This window comes from Pelodiscus sinensis, chromosome 6 (genome assembly GCF_052426305.1).
Source record: "Pelodiscus sinensis isolate ZL-2025 chromosome 6, ASM5242630v1, whole genome shotgun sequence".
NCBI lineage: Eukaryota > Metazoa > Chordata > Testudines > Trionychidae > Pelodiscus > Pelodiscus sinensis.
Window position 1 is genome coordinate 40,071,801 of NC_143057.1, and position 21,649 is coordinate 40,093,449.

The 21,649-nt window shown below is 39.4% G+C and overlaps 1 protein-coding gene across 3 annotated transcripts in view; it reads right to left on the reverse strand.

The window, feature by feature from the left end:
* LOC102460431 (TLE family member 1, transcriptional corepressor) overlaps positions 1-21,649 on the reverse strand; it is an 89,100-nt gene that overhangs the window by 55,760 nt on the left and 11,691 nt on the right. For 2 of the 3 annotated variants that reach the window (XM_075931753.2, XM_075931755.2), the window contains 2 exons: positions 10,606-10,668; positions 9,582-9,686 (listed from right to left, as the gene is read on the reverse strand). In XM_075931753.2, the coding sequence (XP_075787868.1) occupies positions 9,582-9,686; positions 10,606-10,668 (168 nt within the window). The remainder of the gene's footprint in view (positions 1-9,581; positions 9,687-10,605; positions 10,669-21,649) is intronic. The other variant, XM_075931752.2, reaches the window with a different exon arrangement.

Here is a 21,649-nt window from a genome sequence, read left to right on the forward strand (position 1 = left end):
ACCCTGTCCTGACAGTGGGAAGCCTGGCCTGGTGCTGCAGCTGTGCTGGGTTCCCCACTGCATGGGTTGGTGGGGGAGAGAGACTGAGATCTCCCCCTGGAGGAACAAGAGCATGCTCCCTGGAGGCTTTCCCTGCTGCAGCAGGATGCCAAGCCAGGTAAGTGTCCCCCTTCATGTCCAGATCCTGCACCCAACCCCTCCCCCCTTTCCTCCCCCTGTCAAGACCCCACATTCCCAGCTTGCTCTGACACCCTGCCCCCAAGTCCCCTCTTGCACCCTCCCTGCCCCAAGTCCCCCCCGCCCTCCCTCCTGGTCCGGTGGTGTGTTTTGTTTTGTTTTTTGGTGCTCGACAAAAAAAATCGTCTGTGTTCCCCATAAAAAAAATTGTTTGGTGTTCTTCAGTCTTAAAAAGTTTAAGAAACACTGATATAGTGAATAAGACATGTATTATTCACTTTAATATAATAAAAAAGTAAACATTAAGAAGCTAAATAAAGCTTTAAGCTGCATAAATTTAGTATAATAGGTGTTATTTAACAGCAGATCAATGTGTTTTAATGATTACCAACTAAGGCAAATCAATCAGTTTGGAAAATAATCTTTTGTATTTGTGCCTTGTAATTTATTTCAATCAAGGTTTCGTGCTTGCTGATTTAAATCATGATTAAAAATCAGTGACTTAATATAACTGATATAACTCAATCCACCTTTTGAACTGTCAGTGCTTAGTTCAGTCTCTGTACTTACTCTCTTTTTTAGACTCAGATGTATAGGGATTTGAAGCTACAGTATGGTCACTGAAAGCAAATCGGAAAGTGCACACTGCCGTATCCACAGCTAGACAGCTGAGAATGAAATCTTTGTAGCTCTGCACAAGTAATTTGAAAGATCTCCATTATGTAAACACATTATAGTACCCTAACAGGGGGAAGAGAACGTCTCTCCAAAACAAGGGAATAGTGTCTTCAGAAAACCTGTTCTAGTAATAAACTATATAAAATGTCACCCTGCTAAGAGACCCCAAAGTCTATAGGGGGTAGTAAAGCCTGCAACTATGATATATATAACTCATGGGTGATAATGGGACTCTGTTATTATTTCAAAGCTCAACTGACGCAGGCAGAGGAGGGAAGAATCTTCTTTCCTTTTTTCTTCTACAGAAATGTATGAAAATTGATTTTTATTTTCCTGCCACTTATTTTGCCTTCCCGCAAAATGATAATCCTTCGTGGCATCATTTGTTGCTGTGGAGATGACGGATGTAAAATCATAACTGTCAAATTACAAAAACAAAAATCACTAATAAGCTTACCTTGTTTTAAAGCAGATGTCCTTTGTAGGAAGCCTAACTTTATATTAGCAAGTCTCAGATGGATAGCTATGTTAGTCTTTATCTACAAATACAAGTCGTCCTGGGGCACCTTAAAGATTAACATTTATTTGGAACGAACCATCTGTGTTTACACCCATGAAAACTTACATCCAAAACACAAAAAGTTTTACATCTGTTAATCTTTAAGGTGTTCTCTCCCTCCCCCTTCTCCTCTCATATATAGAGAGATTTGTATGAGAATTAGAATCCCGAGTACACAGTGCCTTAATCTACAAGGTTCAGGATACAAGACCTTAAACAGAACATCCACATGATGGGAATCTTTACTATTCCATGAGACGGCAAGAAGCAAAAGATTCAAGACTACTGCCATTCCTCTTCCTTTTTTGTCCTCATGTCTACATGATTTCTTCCATTATCTTCTTTGCATTCTCTCTCACCCCACATGTCAAGAGAATCTCAAACTAGTCTCACCACTTTCCTCATTCTTATCCCTACATCAAGGCCCCAAAGATACTATCTGGAGAAAAAAAAAGTTTTTATTTTTCAGAGAACCTCTAGTTGAAGGTGAGCATATTGGATACAAGGTTGACCTTTTCTACACTGAAGTCAAGTCTGCCCGTGCCTGGTCTTAACTAGAATTTTACAGCAGGTTGCCTATCTATGTAACACATGGTTTTGGTAATGAAGAGGTGAGCCACAAAAAGATAACTCTGGTTATCTTCAGTAGATTTCTCTTTGAGTCAATTGATGAACAAATCTGTTCATTAACTAGCAAAGGTTAGTGGGGACATTCCCCACACATTTGTTTCAGGAGTTAAACATTTGTTCTTCACTTCTGTTTTCATGGGTAAACACCCTTTGGTAAAGAACAAAGGTGTGGGTATCCCACACCAGCTCTACAAACATTCTAACTCCTTTGGTGAACTAGCAACTAACTCCACGTAAAAAAATTCTAGCAAAGACTCATCCCATGGGAGCAGAAGATTTGCTATTTCTTGCCAAGTCTCTTGTGACATAGGCTGCTCTATTCCTTTCTGAAGGCTTCTCTTTCTGTCTCTGAGGATCTCTCTGGACCTTATTCTTGTTTTACACAGTCGAGCATTACACTATGGTAATTACTTATTTTATTTGAATGTACTCTTCATTTTAAATGGAAGCTGTGGTTATCTACCAAGGGCATATCTTGGGAATATACAGATGTCTTCTAGGGGTACATCAACTCACACCATCATAGGACTCAAAGGAACCTTGAATAGTCTTCTAGTCCAGGCCCTTGCACTCACGGCAGGTCTAAGTATTATCTAGAGAAGGAGTGGTCAATAATCTAATGGGAGGGAGGGGGGGGAAGTATGGTAAGAGAAGAGCACTTCAAGAATTTGATAAGTGGTCAAGAGTCACATTCTTCCATATTAATGGAGGAGGTGCAAGGTCTGGGACGGAAGGGAGACGGTTGGGTACAGGATACAGAGCCTGGGATAAGGGACTGGGATGCAGGTGTGGGATCAGGCAGCTCCCTTTGGCCAGAAATGTCCCTACAATCTATCGAGTATTTCTCAAACTGGGGACATCCTGACATTTTATAGTTGTATGGTAAAATGAGAAAGTACGCAAATTTTTCCTTGAGTGTGCTATGACACTTTTCTATTTTTATGTCTGATTTTTAAGCAAGTAGTTTTTAAATGAGGTAAAACTTGGAGAACTGCATTTTCCTCAAACTCTCTCCTGAGCAGTTGTCGGTCTGAGAAGGTATAGCAGCTCTTCATCCTCCTAACCTCCTGGGAGGATGTCCAAAAATCCAACAGCAACTATTTTTTCTCTTCCCTCCCTTCTGACACTCAAAGAACAAGCCCTGGCACAATATCAGAAAGATCTTACTGTAGAGCTCTATAGTGTAGTTTATAACAGTGCACTTTTTGAAACTATGGGTATGAACAGCCCCACCCATCTGTATTTGCGACTCAGGCAACTGTGAATAAGCATGCTGGGTGGGTTTTTCTGTTTAATATCAACAGTTAAGCTTTCATTCAGTAATCATGTTAATTACAATATTTTTAATACTCATTGACATGGAGAGAATAGTTACATAGCACTACAACTGGTACTGACATTTGCACAACTAAGATGTAGTCTTTTGCTCAAAGACCTTACTACAATAGAAAGATAGGGAAATTAAATGAAGAAAAGTTGGAAAAGATAAGAGAATTTTTCATGTGGCAGGAATAATGGGGCTGGGATCAGAATTGGCAAAAAACAAAACACACACACCTAAGTAGTAAAATAAAGGGAAACAACACTGCAGAGTTCTAGTTGAAAATATGTATCTCCTTAATTGCCATGGGTATCCCCAAACACTAAAAACAGTACACTGGTTGACACACACAGTGCTCCTAACCATAAAGGTCTGGAAACGAAACCTAGAGCAGGCCTATAAGCTGGGCATCTGACCTAATACACTTTGAAAGTGATTTTGGAGCCAGTTAAACATGCTTTTCTATTTTAGACAGATAGGTATTATTTGTTCTGGAAATTGCAGGTCTAATCATTATCACTAGAATAAATCTGTCAACAAATGGATACTGCTCTGAAATTCTTGAGCCAAAAGTAAAGAATAAGCTTTTAAGGGGTCAACCACACATTCCTTGCAATGCTGCCCACCTCCATCTACACTTGCAGGTTCTGTCATCTTACATCAGATGGGATGTAAAACCCATCTACAAACTGGTAACAACTGACCTGGGGGTTTCGGCCGGCAGGGCCAGGTAACTGGTTACATGATAAGCAGGAAGTTAAGCTGCCTGCTTACCATATAAGTGGTTAACCTCTTACAACCCTAGTCATCATGTCTCTAAAAATCTAACCAATGCAAGCATGTCCATACTGTTCTGAGACGCACAGATAATTACACATTAGGTAATGTGCTGTGTCCTTTTATGATTTTTTCTGATTGATGTATAGTTGAAAGTATTTTCCTTGTACCTACCTTCCTTTATACAAGTCTCATCCAGGATGAAAGCTGATCAACAGACAACTAGTGAAGTAGTGACAAGACAAAAGCCAAATTGAAAGTTGTGCAGTGCGGACAAGAAAGGATTTGGTCAGTTTAAAACCAAAAGAGATTTAAAAACCTTCAACTTCACTGACTGATGTTTTAGATATTGATGATTTGTATTTAATTCCATGCTGTCACCCTTTGTATTGATGTACCCTACATATATCCCTCAGATCTGCCAGCAAAATCATGGAAAACTTAACATTTGTCACTTCCAAATTCATGCATATTTAATCCCCATTTCAAGTCTTCTTTATACAGTAAAAACTACATATATAGTTATTTTCTAAACAGGTCACCTTTGGATATTAATTGAAAGTTACATATATGTTCTTCATTGCTTGGGCTGCATAAAAGCTCCAAGACAGTGTATGTAATTGTTGGCCTCTTGCAAGAAAATGTATTTTGAGAACTGCAATTAGTTTGTGGCCTGACTCTTGAGAAATGGGTGCTCACATTTTGGGGGAGTGTGGGGAGAAGAGGAGAAATGGGGAAAATAGGTAAAAGAAAAGTAATTGAAAGTCAAGGTATCTAATTTAATCCTCAATGCTGAACAAGTCACTTGCTCTCAAGATGATAAATCTTGCCTCAGCAGTGATAAAAGGAAATAGATTACTTGTTACGTCTCTAATGCAAATACATGGTAAGAAATCCCATGTAATTTCTAGCACAACAGCAGATTTGTGCACATACATACAATTCTTAATTATGCACAAAGTATCTGAACAGCTAAGTTTTAGCTTGTTTCTTATAGGCTGGCATGCAATACTATGAAGTGAACAAGAAGATGCATAGGTATTTTCTACTCAGCTTTCTTTTTCCACAGAAAACTAATAAGCCATTGCTGTAGAAACTCCCACAGATACTTGGCACAAAAAACAGCTGACTGCTGAGGAGGATCTGAAGTAACGCTACAGCTGCTTAGCTCTTCCCTTGCACAAAATTTTGCATTCATTCCTGTTCTAGTCTGTATTTCTATTTTATAATGAAACATACAGCCTAGTTATTTATAGGCTTTCCAAGGATTAACTACACACTCATAAGAATAAACCCTCAAGAGGTTAACCTCATCCTCTTAAGCTTCACACACTACTATCCCAGAGATAGCTGGCAACCACAGCCAAGGAGAGAAAAATAATTCAGCAGTTTGCTAATCCTTTAGCCAATCACCTCATGCAACAGTGAAGAGCTCTTTTGGAGGTCTACAACTCAATCTGTCCTGAAAATACTGTCAACCCAAAAAGATACTATTTCACAAAAACTAATGTCAAACTAAGTATTCAGGTTTGTAGGCTACATTCTCTATGCTAAAATACCTTGCCAGTTTACAGATTTGTCATTCTAAATTAAGAATGCACTTTTGTAAAGGTCTGGATTTTATTAATGTTCCTAGGACATAAGTCTTTCAAAATTATGTTATTGCTGACATTGGGACAGACTAATTATAACTGTCCCTATTCCTGTTGTGAGCTGATAGGACATCTTTGATTTTTTCCAGCCTGCTGCTTAATCAAATCTCAAAAAAAAAATCCCTTCAAGTTCTACCATGATAATCCACATAATCTTTTCATACCAGGATCTGGATTCTCCCCAACTGCCAAACAGACTTCAGGCAAAACACTGAAATTGGTGGTGCCAAGGAATTAAAAAAGTGCACATATCCTTTCCTATCAAAACCTTACATTTAAATATCTACCAAATCTACTACTTCTTACTTTAGTGGAAAACAGCAGCACAATGAACACTGACTGGTGTAATTAAAAACATAGAAGACATGTACAATATCAGATATTTCCACCCAATAGCTAAAGTTGGAACACACACACACACACACACACACACACACACACACACCCCCCCCACACCTTAGCTCAACTAAACGAATACATGTAGTGGCTTGACATGAGTACTTGGACAATCTCAGTTAATACTCATTTCAGTAACCATTTGGAAGAGGCTAAGGATAAGTGTGTGCACGAACAAGTATCTCAACTCACCTTCATGATTTAATTAAAGAAATTAATACTATTGATATAGTATTAGATATTACATCCAAATCATTTTATTTTTAACCATTAAAGTTTATGAATGCAACAACACACCCATTATTCCTCCAATCTAAATTAGTGTATTTATACAGGTTGAACATCTTTAGTCTGGCACTCCCTGGCCCAGCAACCTCTGAGGTCCAGTATGATTTTAATTGGCTAGATGCCTAAATGTCTTCTAAGGGCCCAGCAAGCGGAAGTGTTAGTAATGCTGCTAGACCAGTGGTTTTCAAAGTACAGGTCCAAACACTTGAGTCACCAAATATCAAGCGCTGGGTCACCTAGCTGTAGGGCATATATGGCCTGAGCAGTTCCACAATCCGGCCCATGTGCCACTTCCAGGATGAGAGTCCCTGCGGTTCAGAGGAGTATGTCTGTAACCCTCCCCTAAGCCCAGTCACTGCTGAGCCACATCTCTTCCCATCCCTGCTTCACACTCTCCCCCCATTGCACTCCTTCCCTCAATCTGCCTATCTCCGAGGAAGGGACCTCGGGGATTATCAGGAGGCATGGCACAGAGTGGCACAGTGCTAGCAGATGTAAGCTTCTCTAGCCCAGCTGTGCTGGAGGGGGCAGAGAAGCACAGAAGGCCTGGCTAAATTTGGAAACAATTATTTTAAGTCATTATACCATGTCAGGGAATCAAAATTTGTTTCAAAAAAAGAAAGTCAGTGCTCAGACAAATGCCAAGAATGCAGTTTACACCTAATCACGGACAACACCTAAGTGAATACCTGCTAAGAAAATGCATAACTTCCCTCCCATCCTCAACATCTACAGTACAGAAATATCTTTAGTACTATGATGCTGTAAGCTACTTGATTGTACCTTATACTGCTGGAGAATGCTTCAGCCTATTTGCATTTTAAAGAAGTCTTTCATGATCTTTCACACTCATAATAGCTGTCTAAACCGTTAAATTACTATTTCTTTTCTTAGCCTGAAAGACACTGCAGTTTAAGAGCATGGCCCCTCTATTGTTCTTTACACTAAGTTGGGTCCCTGAACAATACTGACAGCTGCTATCAAACTGGGCTGCGTTTACTTTCAGCGCAGCTGCTGCTTGTAGGAACAGCCAGCCTCCTGATGCCTCCTCCCCTCTGGGGAGACAGGTTGACACACTGCATGTTCAATGAAGGAGAGCAAAGGTCCACTGAATTGTCAACCCAATTTTATGCTACTCTGATTTTCCAGGATGCACACAATTCCTTTCAAACAAAATCAAGCATATGTCAGAGCATGAAACTTATTGTGCAGCATAGGATAATTATTGATCACCTAAAACTGTAAAAGATCACTTTGACATGCATCTGATTTCTGGCATGCATAAAACAGAGCTCTACATTGAAAATTAAAATAGTTTGTGCTAACTACGTGTTTATACCCTCATTCACAACATCTGAATTTGACATCATTGGTGAGCACTCTCTTAACACACATGAATATACTTCAACTGAAGGATTATTGGCAGTTTAAAAATGTCTGGGAGTTCCATTGGTAAGATTAATACCTCTTCCTACCTCAAAAAAATATTGCCTAGAAAAAGTTTAATTGTGTCTTGTGGTTGTAGAACTAGCAGCAGAGAGCTGAACACCCTGTGGTACAAGTTTTGCTATACAGGAAGTCTCCATAATCAGGACAATCCCTTGGTCCAATGACAGATGTTTTAATGAAAAAGTTTAGTCCAATATGAAAGGACTTTTTGTTCAGGATCTGCCCTCAGCAGACCCCTTTTAAAACAGAAAAACCCCCATAGCTCTATTAATCTTTGCAAACCAAATATTATACATGCAAACATACTGTATGAATATTTGATTTGATCATCAAAATAAGGCAATTCATTACACAAGCAAAGCATAGAGAAGACTACAGATAAATGCAGATTTAACTTTTATTAAACATGATTAGTGAATTAACTCAGTAACAGTCAAAATTTGAAAATAAGGGGAAAACATGGCTCAGATTTGAAGGAGGTATGTTTATGCAAAGCATCTTGAATAAAATTTAAGCTGAAAATCCATTGAACCTCCCCATTTGAGGGAGGAAAAAGCTATTAAAAGGAAATGAAGGTCACCCTCCCATTTTTTTCACCTAATTGACTGCCAATAGCTTACCACAGGCAAACCGACTGCAGCTCTGCAATTGAGAAACTGATGAAAGGAGAGTTTTCAAGCTGAGGCTCATTCTTTTAATCCTCCCTCGCTCTTATTTTCCCCCCACCCCCATCTCCAGTTGGGATGTAATTTTAAGCACAGATGGATTAACTGGTTCCATTGTCTGTAGACGTCATTGGACTATGGCACTGTTAATCCGTACAGCAGCATGTCTAATTATCATTACAAAGTGTCTGAGGGAACTATAAAGACCAGCAGGGCATCTTCTCACAAGCAATTAACATAAATTGATAAATGAGTAATTTGAATCTGCTCAAGGCGCTCACATATGAATAAAATCAGAAAGGATGGCGTCTTGTTTCGGCTACTTCTTTCACTTAGTCTGGAAGGGCAGAAAACATGATAAATATTCCATGCTTAGTGGTGGGGGAAATGAACTCATGCCATGGAAGGAATGCATGGTTCACAGAGTTCATTAATGCTAAACAAATGACTTGTGATTGACAGCCAGTCACAAGTAAGTAGTATTAACTTATTTCAGCATAGTTAGCAGCACAAACTTGGTGAAAGGCTATTAGAACATTATGTCAGACAATTAATACTACTTCAAAAGCAAGAGACGTTTCTTTTCATTAGCCTACTACTTCAAAATTCATGAAAGATTCTGAAGAAAGGAAAAGGAAAAAGACTGAATAGTCGTACAGGTTTCAAAAACTCAAATGTCACAAAAGCAAGAGGCAAAACAAAGGTAACTTAAATCAAGTAGTATACAATACCCATGATCAATCAATAAATAAATCTTTCCCAAGCTGATCTTTCTTGCAGCAAAGGTTTTGTATAATATATAGTAGCAGGAAATTAAAAAGACATTGTTACACAAGAAACTGCTGTTAATTCTACCCCCTCTAAAATTTGAGTGAGCCAAATTGAAGTTTGAGCAACAATAGCAGGTATCAAAACAATTAAATCTGAAAAAAATTATATCTATTTTAAATCTACCAAAGCAATAAGAAATGAAAGGTGGTTATACACACTGTAGGAGGTAGACCTGGAAGGCCACGTACCCCGATGATGGCATTTAGTTCAGCCATGGTCACTTGTTTGGCACGTTCTACTGCTTGGGCCACTTGCTGCTGATGCTGTTTTTAAGAGGAAAATGAGTTGATGTGTTAAGCATTTAAACAACGATACCAGGTCTCTTCTTCTACCTCAAAGTAAATTAAAACTGAGACCAGAAACGTTTACAGTATACACACAGTTTATGTATAGAAATCTGCCCAGTAAGACAGAATCCCAGGTTGACTATTATAAGTCATATTGTGCCAGTTTAAGTTACAGGGCTTGTTTTATAACTTATTATTTAAGAGTAAGGCAAAAGTCATAAACAAACAACTTAAATGGTTTCCAAATGAGATGAGAAAGTGCTGACAACTTTAAACTAGTGTCTGTTTTATAAGTCATTTATAAGATCTGCATTCAATATAATGAACATAGTAACTAAAAGACAAGGCAGTTACCTACATTTAACTTAACAAGAACTACAAATAATAGTCTTTGCAAACTATGCAGTATTTGAAAATCTAATCCAAAGCAGGTTCCAAAACTGAATAGAAGTACTCTAATATGATACAGCTGTAGTCATGCAACATTTTTATACCTTTAAAATGACATTTTGTATTTGAGCTACCAACTGCATGTTACCTACCCAAAAATAATAAGTATTTTAGTATTGAAGGCCAACATTCTTATTTACACTGAATTTAACACTACTAAGCAGCAGTTAATTTAGTATTCTCATTAAAAATGAAAACAAAGTGTTTTATAGTAATTTTACATTTTTTCCTGAAGAGAATTAATTTGAGGTTTGAGATACTGTCACCAGTTCTTTAGTTTAAACTCAGATGTTCAACCAAATTAGCAGGGGGGTTGCACACTTCAGCTCTAAACAGATGTTCCTCACACTTGTGCATTGTGATAAAATTAACATCTTAAAACTAGCTAATTTGCAAACAGAAAAGCAACATAATTGCACTTTAACAGCTGAACAGTTTTACTTACTTCCTGAGACAAAAATGGGATGACTTGTGCACAAATCGTATTTAATCTCTTGGCGATTTCTGTCTATTTAAAAAAAAAGTAAATATTTTGATTAAAACATGTAGGAGGTATGTTATGTATCAGCTACTAAGAGGATCATATATTAAGTACAAGCATGGTAAAAATGTATAAAGATGTTTAGTGAAAGTATAAACGGTTACTATACAAGCCCAATCAGGCCATTGACCTAGTTCATTACCATAGGACAGCTGCTGTGTCTCAAGTACTTAATCTCTATATACATAGAAGCAAAAATCTGATCTTTATAAGTAACTCATTAACAAATAAAGTGTTTGTTCAAATCCAACACAAGGCAAAGCCTTTCAAAAGACAGATTTATTATTTAACAAGCTGCACAGAACAGTGTTCCACAAAATGGTGCTGAAGTGAAGATTCCTTCATGATATTCTTTTTTAATTAGGTGCTGTAAGTTTAGATAGGGATGTAAAAACTGTTTATAAAGATAACTCTGTAACCGCTGAAAGTCTTAGTGGTTACACATGCTTAGCTTTATACCCAAATTCTGCCCCCAACTGTCACTGACAATCATCTTTTTACTTACCAGACATGCATTTACACCTCACCACACATCTGCCAGTTATATAATAAGTGCCCTCTGAGAAATTTAAACTCAAAAGGTTATGGAGGAGATTTTCAAAAGGCACAAAGGCCAATTAAGTGCCCAACTGCCATTAAAGGTAATGGGAGCTGGATGTCCCCTGGGAGGGGGGAAGGAAAGTGGGGGTGAACCCTCTCTCAAAGGGTATGTCTACACTATAGAGTTGGGGTTTTTTTTTGTTTTTTTGGTTTTTTTTTTTTTTTTTTTTAAGAAAAACAGCCATTTTTCCAAAAAAAGTCAGTTATGTCCACATTGCAATCTCCTTCTGAAAGAAAATTGAAAGAGGAGAAGAGTTTTTCAGACATTGGTAATCCTACGAGGAAGAAGACTTTTTTCGAAAGAGCTCTTTCGGAAAAAGGCGTGTGTGGACGGGGAAGAGGGAGTTTTCGAAAGAGGAGGAAAGAAGAAAAAGCACAGGTGGCCTAGTGGCCACTCCAGCCATAGTAATCACAGCTGAAATGCAAGTTTCTCTTCCAGAAAAGCTTCTTCTGAAAGAAGCCTGCAGTATAGATATAGCCTAAGTGACCTGTCCAATGTCAAGGCAGCAAGTCAGTAATGTCAGTAACCAGGATCAGAAGTCGTCTAATCCCCTGACTCTAAGGACTGTACCTAATGTATTATGAGTGGGGGTGAAGAGGACTCAGAAATCACCAATCCCTACATCTTTAAAGTAATAGCCAGGGTTAATAGATGATATCTGCGTTGACAGCAAGGATTTCTTGTCAATTTACCTGAAGTGAAATTCCAATATTATGATGAACATAGGAACTCACAGATCTCAGCTGCAGCTTACAACTGAAAATGCTGCTGTGAAGTCAGCCACTGAATCTCCTCAGCAGCACCCTAATGATCTAGGCACAGATTTTCTACCCCATTCTGCTTCCTTCGTGCCACCCAGGAAGCACAAGAGAAGCAGAAACCACCTGCCAGTTCCCCGCTGGTGTTCCCCAGCTGCAGGTTAGGCCCCAGCAGATGCAAAACTGACAGCTGCTCCCTCTCTCAGCCCTTGGCAGAGAGGCTGGAGAAGGGGAATGAACCAAGGTTAAAATACTAGCAAACTATTGCCAGTTGATGCAACTGAAAGTAGTCCCAGGTAATGTTCCCTTTAATCTCTTACATCCATGTGCAATGTTCACTTTTTTTCCATCTACATGCGGAATAATTTTATGTGCACTGTACATGAGCAAATGTGTATCACCAGTAGAAACAAAACACATAGCTGTTGGTACTCTGCTAATCAGCTGCGTGGCATCTGAATCTCTCCTCAGTGAGCACACAAGTACACAACTTACAAGGAATACTGGTCTCAGGACCCTTTAGCCTGCATCAGAACTGAAGCAGAGAATCAAGGACCAGCAGCCAATTACTTGATAGCTGTTCCACTGAAAACTAGCAAAACCAAAAATATTCCCCTTAGTGTGAATTGGGAGCAGGGCATATAGGATGGCAGAAGGAGGGAAGGGAAGGCAATTTTGTTTCCTCTGAGGAAGTGATGGTTGCTTCTCACCTTTTCTTCTCATTCCAGAAGATGACAATTGCCCAGCAAGGTTTCCCCCCCCCCCCTTCTTTTAAAAAAGGCTGGCATGAGGGAGTAGCAATAGAATCTGCTCCCAGAACTAAGAATATACACAAAACTAACTGGGGCCTTTAGTGCTAAATTAAACAAAATGAATAGTAACAGTAACATGGGAATGCTTGTATGTGTTTTTAAAACTGTCAAATTGCTACAATCTATAGCTAGCCAGTTTGTGCATTTCTCCCAAGTTTCATATATGCAACTAACAAACTTACATTGTTAGCAAAATTCACTCTTTGCAGAATGTTCCTGACATCCTAGCCCCTCCTAAGCTGAAGAGCTGCCAGCAATTAGGAGCCAATAGACTGCTGTGTAATGGGCTTGCATCCCCATGAGAAAGTGGTGGTAACATATAGTTCCTGATCGACCGAATGATCTAATTAAAATGAGGTCACAAGTCCTTCATTTTCAGGATGGGAGGAGATGAACGCTAGTTTCAGGTGGAAAGCAGTATTGGTTAGAAGAGCCTAAGTCAGCGATAGGCAACCTAGGCTAGTGAGTGGGCCACATGACTGGCTGTGCTTCATCTCAATGGTCTGCAAGGCTGATGTAACCAAAATGATAGGGTATTTTTGCCACCTGCACTTGCCTACTTAGACTTTGGGGGATGTGCCAACTGAACCATAGCAGAGGTATGATCAGATACAGAGGGAGCACACAGCTTTTAGAGTCAGTGTCATGTGCAATGAGCAGAGCTCGACAAATCACTCAATCTATTCGCCTGTGGCAAGTAGATTTCAGCCAGTCGCCCCATTCACCGGCAGTGCGCGCATGCGTAATGCGGGTCTTGCGCATGCGCAGTGCAGGGCTGGTGAGTAGGTTTCGCTGCCATTTGTCAAGCCCTGGCAATGAACATGCACCTTCCTTCACGTGCCCTTGCTTTCTGTGCATGTCACTTTAGTAATACTGGTGCACTGACAGAAACCAACTGAATCTGGCAATCCTGTGCCTGAGCAACGGTAAACAAAACATCTTGCAGGCTGCACATAGAATCCTGAGGAGTCACATGTGGCCCTCAGACTGCAGGTTGCCCACCACAGGCGTCAGCGAATGTTCTCTGGTTTGTAATCCTTCACTGTAACAGAGGAGAGCTTTTCACTTGTGGGGCATCAGTCAAGTGTTTTCTAAAGCAAGCTGTCTAAAATATTTGGTGTTTCATGCAAGTCTCATACTTAGATGTGTGCCTCTCTTCAGGTAGCTCTCTTCCTCCCTTCCCGAGCTTGAGTGCCGCAAATGAGCAAATTTGTGGCACTCTGGAAGCTTTCAGGGGGTGGGAAAGGAGTTGTGTGTAGGGCCTAGCTTCTCCCCTTCCTCCCCCATGAGTACTCCAACCTGACAGCATGCCTCTTCCCTCCGAGTACCTCCCTCCCCAAGTTCCCTCATGGTCAGTACTAGCCACTCTGCTGCTGCTGGAGAGGAGCCTTGCAGCCAGCAGCAGCGGAGGGGCCAGCACTGACCTCCCCTAGACCAACCAATTCCCTTGTTCAGGACTGGTCAGATCCAGAGGGTGCCAGTCCAAGGAGAGACAGCCTGTAGCGGTCTATGAAATTTAACATACTGATGGAATCTTCAGATTTCTTTTCCCCAAGAAGCTATTAAATGAGTCAGACAAACGTGTAGCTCTTGATACGGGGGAAAGATCTGACCTTAGATCACTGAAGTGTTTCTAGTATTTCTCAGGTATATAACAATTAGTTTGTGTTTAATCTGTATTTTTGGAAGTTTTTAAACATTGAGCTAGGTAAATATCTTAATCAGATAAGTCATAAATATCTCTGGTTACATGGGGAAAAAAAATACATGAAAAATCAATTTTAAAAAGTTAAAAAATGCACTGCCTCCACTCTTTCCCTCAACTCTAAGGGCATGTCTGTCTAATTTACATCTCACTTTCGAAAGAGGGATGTAAATTAGACCGATTGAAATTGAAATGAAGCTGGGATTTGAATTTCCCACGCTTCACTTGTATAATGGTGGTCGTGCGTTTTCGAAAATGGGTATTTCAGAAGTGAAATCACTGTCTAGATGCGGTTTTTTTTTAAAAAAAACCCTTTTTCAAAAGATCCTGTACTCCTCATTTTGGAGTCACTCCCTCCTCCGGAAGAACTGCATCTAGACAGCGGTTTCACTTTCGAAATACCCAATTTTGAAAGAACGCACAGCCTCCATTATGCAAATGAAGTGTGGGAAATTCAAATACTGCTTCATTTGCAATTTCGATCTCTCTAATTTACATCTTTTGAAAGAGGAATGTAGTCTAGGCAGTCTAAGGTCTTGTCTACACTGCCACTGTACATCGCTGTAACTTTCTTACTCAGAGGTATGAAAAAACACCCCCACACACTCCAAGCACAGCAAGTTACAGCACTGTAAAGTGCCAGTATAAACAAGCTCCCACTACATAGTGATGCTATGACAATATTGCCACATGCATAGACAAAGCCTTATACTTGATAAATGTCACCTTTTGCTGTATTTTAAGAAGTTAGTTGGGAGTGGTTTCTGGTAGGGATATTAAATTTAGATCAATCAAATAGTTGACGGAAATCCCATCAACTCTTTGATTAGTTAATCTATAAGGGTGCCTCCACCTTTGAACTGTAGCAAGAGCCTTCAGAGGCTCTTGCTACAGTTCAAAAGCAGAAGCCCTGCAGGAGCAGCCGAGGACTCCCCACTGGCCCTGCGCTCCTGAGCTGTTGAAATGTACAAAGCCCTGGCAGGTCTCTTCTACATTTCAAAAGGAAGCCCCACACTCCTTGCAGGGCCTTGGCTTTTGAAATGTACAAGAGCCCTTTTGGGGCTCTTGTACATTTCAAAAGGCAGAATTGCAGCAGAAGCCTTCACAAGGGGAGACTGCTTCAACATCCTTTCCTGCTATGCCTCTACCTTCCCTACCCCCAGCGGAAATAGCTTTTAAGCCAGCACCAGCTCCCCACCACCCCCACTCCACTGCCTCTCTGATAGAAGCAGCAAGGGGGGGGGGGGGAGCAACTAGTCATATCACTAGTTGTGTCTCTGATAAGCTTATGCTCATCGGAGAGTTGACCAGTCACTTACAGTCCTAGTTCCTCTGAACCCACTCTGTGTTACTGAAGCCCCTAGCTACCATGATTTATAAGCCTTCTGCAAGCCCATTTCTGGTCTTTTGGGTTCCTCTGCCGTTCCATCAACTCCTCTGGACATGCCCCAACTTTAGGGAAATACTGCCTTATGCAAATCAGATATTTCATCAAAATTCATGGAAATTGTTTGAGATCAGGAAAGTAAAGGATGAATACTTAATCCAGCTATATACTCATGCGCAATGCATCTCTCCTTTGCTGCCTGTTGCATCATGAAAAAAATTGACTCCATAACTATACTCCATATTTGAAATTTTCAAACAGTGATAAATCAAAACAGATTTTCACCAGAATATTCCAAGCTTCAAAATATTTCTAAGTAGGAAAAAATAAGCACCACCCATCATAGCTCTCACCATCTTCTCAACTCAACAATTAAAAATAAACCTTGTACCTTCAGGAACAGGTGTGGCTTGCAAACTTTAAACTTAACATTTGACTATGATTAAACCATGTAACACATATAGTACTGATGTGCAGAATGACTACTCATCTAGCTACAGCATTAGCAAAATTCCTACAATACCTATAGGCTGTGTCTACATTGGCAAGATTTTGTGCAGTAACAACCGCTTTTGCGCAAAATCTTGCCACCTGTCTACACTGGCCACGAGTACTTGCACAAGAACACTGACGTTCTAATGTATAAAATCAGTGCTTCTTGCGCAAATACTCTTACACTCCCACTCAGGGATAAGCCCTCTTGCGCAAGAGGCCAGTGTAGACAGGCAACGTTAATTTTTTGCACACGAAAGCCCGATGGCTAAAACGGCCATCGGAGTTTTCTTGCGCAAGAGAGTGTCTACACCGGCACGGATACTTTTGCGCAAAAGCACGTCTCTTGCACAAAGGCACATGCCAGTGTAGACGCTCTCTTGCACAAATACTTGAACACAAACTCGTGTTAGAAGTATTTGCGCAAAAATCTTGCCAACATAGACGTAGCCATAGACAATACCAAAATATTTAACAGTTTTACATGTTTTTCTTCCTTGACAACGTTATTGTACAATAAACTTCTACTTAGACTGGTGTACCTAATTAACAATTGTTACATCTAACTTTAGGAATCTTTTAAAAATCCATAAAGTTAGAAATTTCAAGCTCACTGACATCGTTCAAGCAGCCAAAGACAGTACTCAAGTATCCACCTAAATCCATTGTCATCTATTAAAGTATTTATTTATTTAATATCCAAACAACTTCAGCATACTCTCTCAAACACTGGAAGCAAGACTAGTGACCACAAGATACTTAACTTTGTCCCTGCACCTCTGAAGTCTGCCTTTCCAATGAGGTTCCAAAAAAAAAAAAAAAAAAAAAAAGTTCCCATAAACTTAGGCTGCCTAGAAATATACAGTAATGAGTAGGTATGTCAGCAGTTATCCAGTTAACGGGATCACCAGTTCACCAGCAGCCTGGCTTTGCTCAGCAGCCCCCTGCCCATGGGATCCCATTTAAGCAGTTAACCAGTGAAACATAACATTTAACAAGTTAACTGATTAGATGGGATTTTACATCCCTAGTAATGAGTTCTAGATCTCCACCTCTGCCACATTGCCTCATCAAGAATATTAGTTGCTCATTTAGCAATCCAAGAAGGAACACAATGCATGTATCCTATGTTCCTATACAATTGCCAATTGTGAAAACTTCAAATACAGATCCAGAGAGAGTATTACAGCCATTTAAATCCATGACTGCAAGATCAAACTTCCATCACAAAAGCCAAAACTGAAATTCTTTAAAGGGGTATAAATAAATAGTTTAGTTAATCATGACTTAAGTCACCAATTTTGAAGCTTATAAAGATATTTATGATTAGTCATCTGGCATCTGCACTTGGGCAGTCTCCAATCTGATGCAGCTATATTCAGATTGATTTAACTGTCCCACATAAGCCTGAAAATCAGCAATGAGGAGTTAAAAAAAAAAAAGTCATGCAGAAAGCTGCTTGTGCGTAGACATGAACACTAATTGCTCGTGCTCTCTTTGGCTCACTGGCAGAGCAGACTGCAGATGCATGTGAAAGCTCTTGTATACGTATGGCAGCTCTTAGCAGAATATTTCAAGTACCCTTAATTGTTTATGTTCTTAATGCAGAGCCTCTTGAATACATTCATTTTTAATAGCAGGCTTGAGTGTGGGGCCTACCCAAGAATGACAAAGCAACTCTATTCATTGGTTCTTCCTGTTGCAAAGATGGTCTTTTGATTTATTTGCAAATGACAAGCTTGTCAGGCCCCTGATTCAAGTGCTGCCCTCCTTTTTGAAGCATCATTAAAATTAACATGAAGGAATTCAGCTGCATTTTGCAAAGCGAAGCAGAGCCTGCAATGTTGTCTTCATGTAATTTTTTGCGCCTTGGTTCCTTCTAATTAAGGACAAATATTTTGACCTAATTGTTGCTAAGCATAAGTGTTTGTATTTTAATGCTTCATTTTGCTATAGTTTTTTCTTGTCATAAGTGACCCAAAGAAACCACACAAGAGCAGTGACATGTATTGCTAAATAAGATTATCAGGGACCTTCCAAGCACTTACAAAAGCAATGTGCATACCAATACAACAGTGTTTATTTATTCCATGTTGCAAGAGGATGATTAATACTATTAAAAATTTTTACAAAATGTCTGATCCAGATGATTTGATTTTGCATTCTAAAATACAACCTTCAAATGTGATTGTACATGCATCATATACAAACCCACGGTGAAACCAAACATTTCTTTAGCAAGTTGCTAGTTTTTGCTTTGGAAGTGCAATGCAATCTGAAAAGACACCACCACAAGGGCTACATAAGGGAAATGCTTTAAAAAGTTCTCACTATTACTACCACTAGTTCATCTATACTAGTAAAGTTGGAAGGAAGTCCTAGCACAGAGGGCACACCAGGCATTGACACAGTGTTACACCTTTCCTCCAAACAGGGAAAGTCTATGTAAGGCACATGACCTTTTCACACTAGAGCAGTGTTTCTCAAAGTGGTCTGAAAAACCACTGTGACAAACCTGCTAACTGGCCTTTCTGCTGTGTTTATTTACCCACTCCCTTTTACAGGGATTGCTAGATTAAACCCACTTCAGAGTAGTTACACTAAAATGCCATATATTAGAGGACAAAAGCAAAGAAGCATGTGACATGCAGGTATACAAGCGATAATAAACTCTTTAAAAAAAAGCTGGTCCTATTGTATCTAGTAGGGATGTGAAAGGTTAACCAGTAACCATCACCCTGTTAACAGGTGGGGGCTAGAGCAGCTCCTACCTGCTGTGGCCAGGTGGCCTCTCCACTTCAACAGGGACTGCTCCAATCACCAAGAGGCAAAGTCTACTCTGGCCACCACGTGCATTACCCCTTTAATCAGTTAACCAATTAAACAAGATTTTATATACCTAGTATCTAGTCTTGTGTCAGTTAGGCCAAAACTAGTTAGTTACCAAAACACAAAGGTTACATTTAGAAGTGGCCTTAAACAATGAAGTGACCTTATCCAAATTCATCCTGTTTATACAAGGCATTCTAGAGTTTGAAAAGTTGGAACAAGTATCTTAAAAAAAACGAAAAACAAAAAACACTACACCCACACACACCAGAACAAAAAATTAGACTGCCAAAGTTTACAACAAAATTAAATTTAATTTCTAAGTTTTTGGCCTTCGTTCGCACTTCCCCACATGCAAGGCCCATCACAGCACTGAACTTCTGGATCAAGGAAGTACTGCCAGCCATTTATACTGTGTAACACAGTAACCCACCAGAGAATTAAGGTCAATGTTGCACTTCTGGTCATTACTGAATCATTTGAGATGATCTGTGCTGAGGATGAGATGAAAATCGAAGGATATGAGAATGATTCAAATGGCTCGACCTCAGACCAATTGTCATCTCCATCTGTCTAACAGATATGTGGATAAAAGCTCTGTTTATGGGACTCACTTGGCTATTTTAAATCCATGCTGCAAGCTAGGAATCAGGATATTTTTCATTCTTAATGCAACATTTAACTTTCACACACAATTATGTTTCAAATTTTATTCTTCATCAGTTGAAGTTTAGAGCTATGTATTTTCTCATTCCTGCAGCATTGCTGAAAACACAATGCAGTACAGAAGTGAAACTTAGCTTTTCGAAACACTGACATCCTCCAAAACTAAGATGTGGTTGTAACTAACAAGTCTGCCCCACCACCACACATAAAGAGGCACTTCCAAACTTCTTAAATTCCAGTGTGCCTGCTTAAAAAACTGTTTCATGAAGTCATGAACATTTCTAAAAAGTTAATTGCAAATTTTTAAAAAAATATAACAAAAAATATTAAAAAGCCTCAAATAATTTAAGTCCAGTCTAACATTCTATGAACTCTCTGTTAATGAGCATTATTGAATCCAACATTGAATATCAAGATAAGCATATATTATTATAGGTTGAACCTCTCTAGTCTGGCCCACTCTAGTCTGGCAACATCCATGGTCCAACATGATTTTCGCTAGCTGTATGTCCACTTACCATGGATGAGGCCAACTTTCCAAGTAGTCCCATGAAGTTTGTTTGCAACCACCTGACCTGGCTCTCAGTGTTCTGTACTGTTATTTAGCTCTATTTGATCCTTAAATATCTTCTAAGGGCCAGTAAGCAGTGAATATCTTGGTAACACTGCTAGACAACATTGACCTCCCGTGGTTCGGCAAATTCTCTGGTTCAGCACCAGTCAGGTCTCGAGCGTGCTGGACTAGAGAGGTTCAACCCATTCTAACCCTTTATTTAAAACTAACATATTATAGTCCCTTCTTTTGGCAATAGCTACATAAAGAAAAAAAAATGAGGACAACATGCCATTTAAAAGTTGAGGCCCCCATAGTATATCAATGTCAAACAACAGTGTGTCAAGCTAAGATTCAATTCAGGTAAGTGCCACTGCCAAATTTTCTTGTTCCCAGACGTGCTTTAAGATTATTTTATTGCTTAAAATTTAATTTGTTCCAACTCACGTCTCCATGACAACGTTGGCTAACCCTGCAAATCATTTGGGTAATTGGATATCTTATCTTTCTATTGCTCTCAAATCGAATGATTCTGCTAGAATTGTAACAGCCAATCAAATTTACAGGTCTCCTGAGTAATAGACTCAGGAAAGTAGCCACATTCATCTCCTCTTTACAGCCATATTAACCAGTATATGACAAACTGTAGAACTTGGCTTTTAAACTATATTTTAAAATTATAAACACTGTCATTACTAATATTCTCACCAACAGGAGAGGTGAAGACTTTTACTCAAAGGAAAACTATCTAATAAGCAGCAATGAGTACAATTCCTATATTTTGGGCAAAAGCCAACAGTTTAACATGACAGTAAAAGCAGTTCTCCTTCAGCCACATGTTTGTAGTCACTTTAAATCACAAGGTAAGGCAGCCAGACAGGCCCCCCCCCCCCCCCAAAAAAAAGAACACGGAAGGGGACATCCTCACATTTCTTTTAATGTTTCTCCACTGAAAAATTAGGGTGTATGTAGCTTGTCTGGGAAATAAAAATATCAAAATCCCTACTAGAATCTCAAAGCATACTATATAAGCTTCATAATGCAGAAATTTACATTTTTGATTCCCAATCCTAGGCTACATTCTTTGAAACCTCTCAGATGACAGAAAGGTCAAAATATTCCAACATAATATATATTGTATGAGG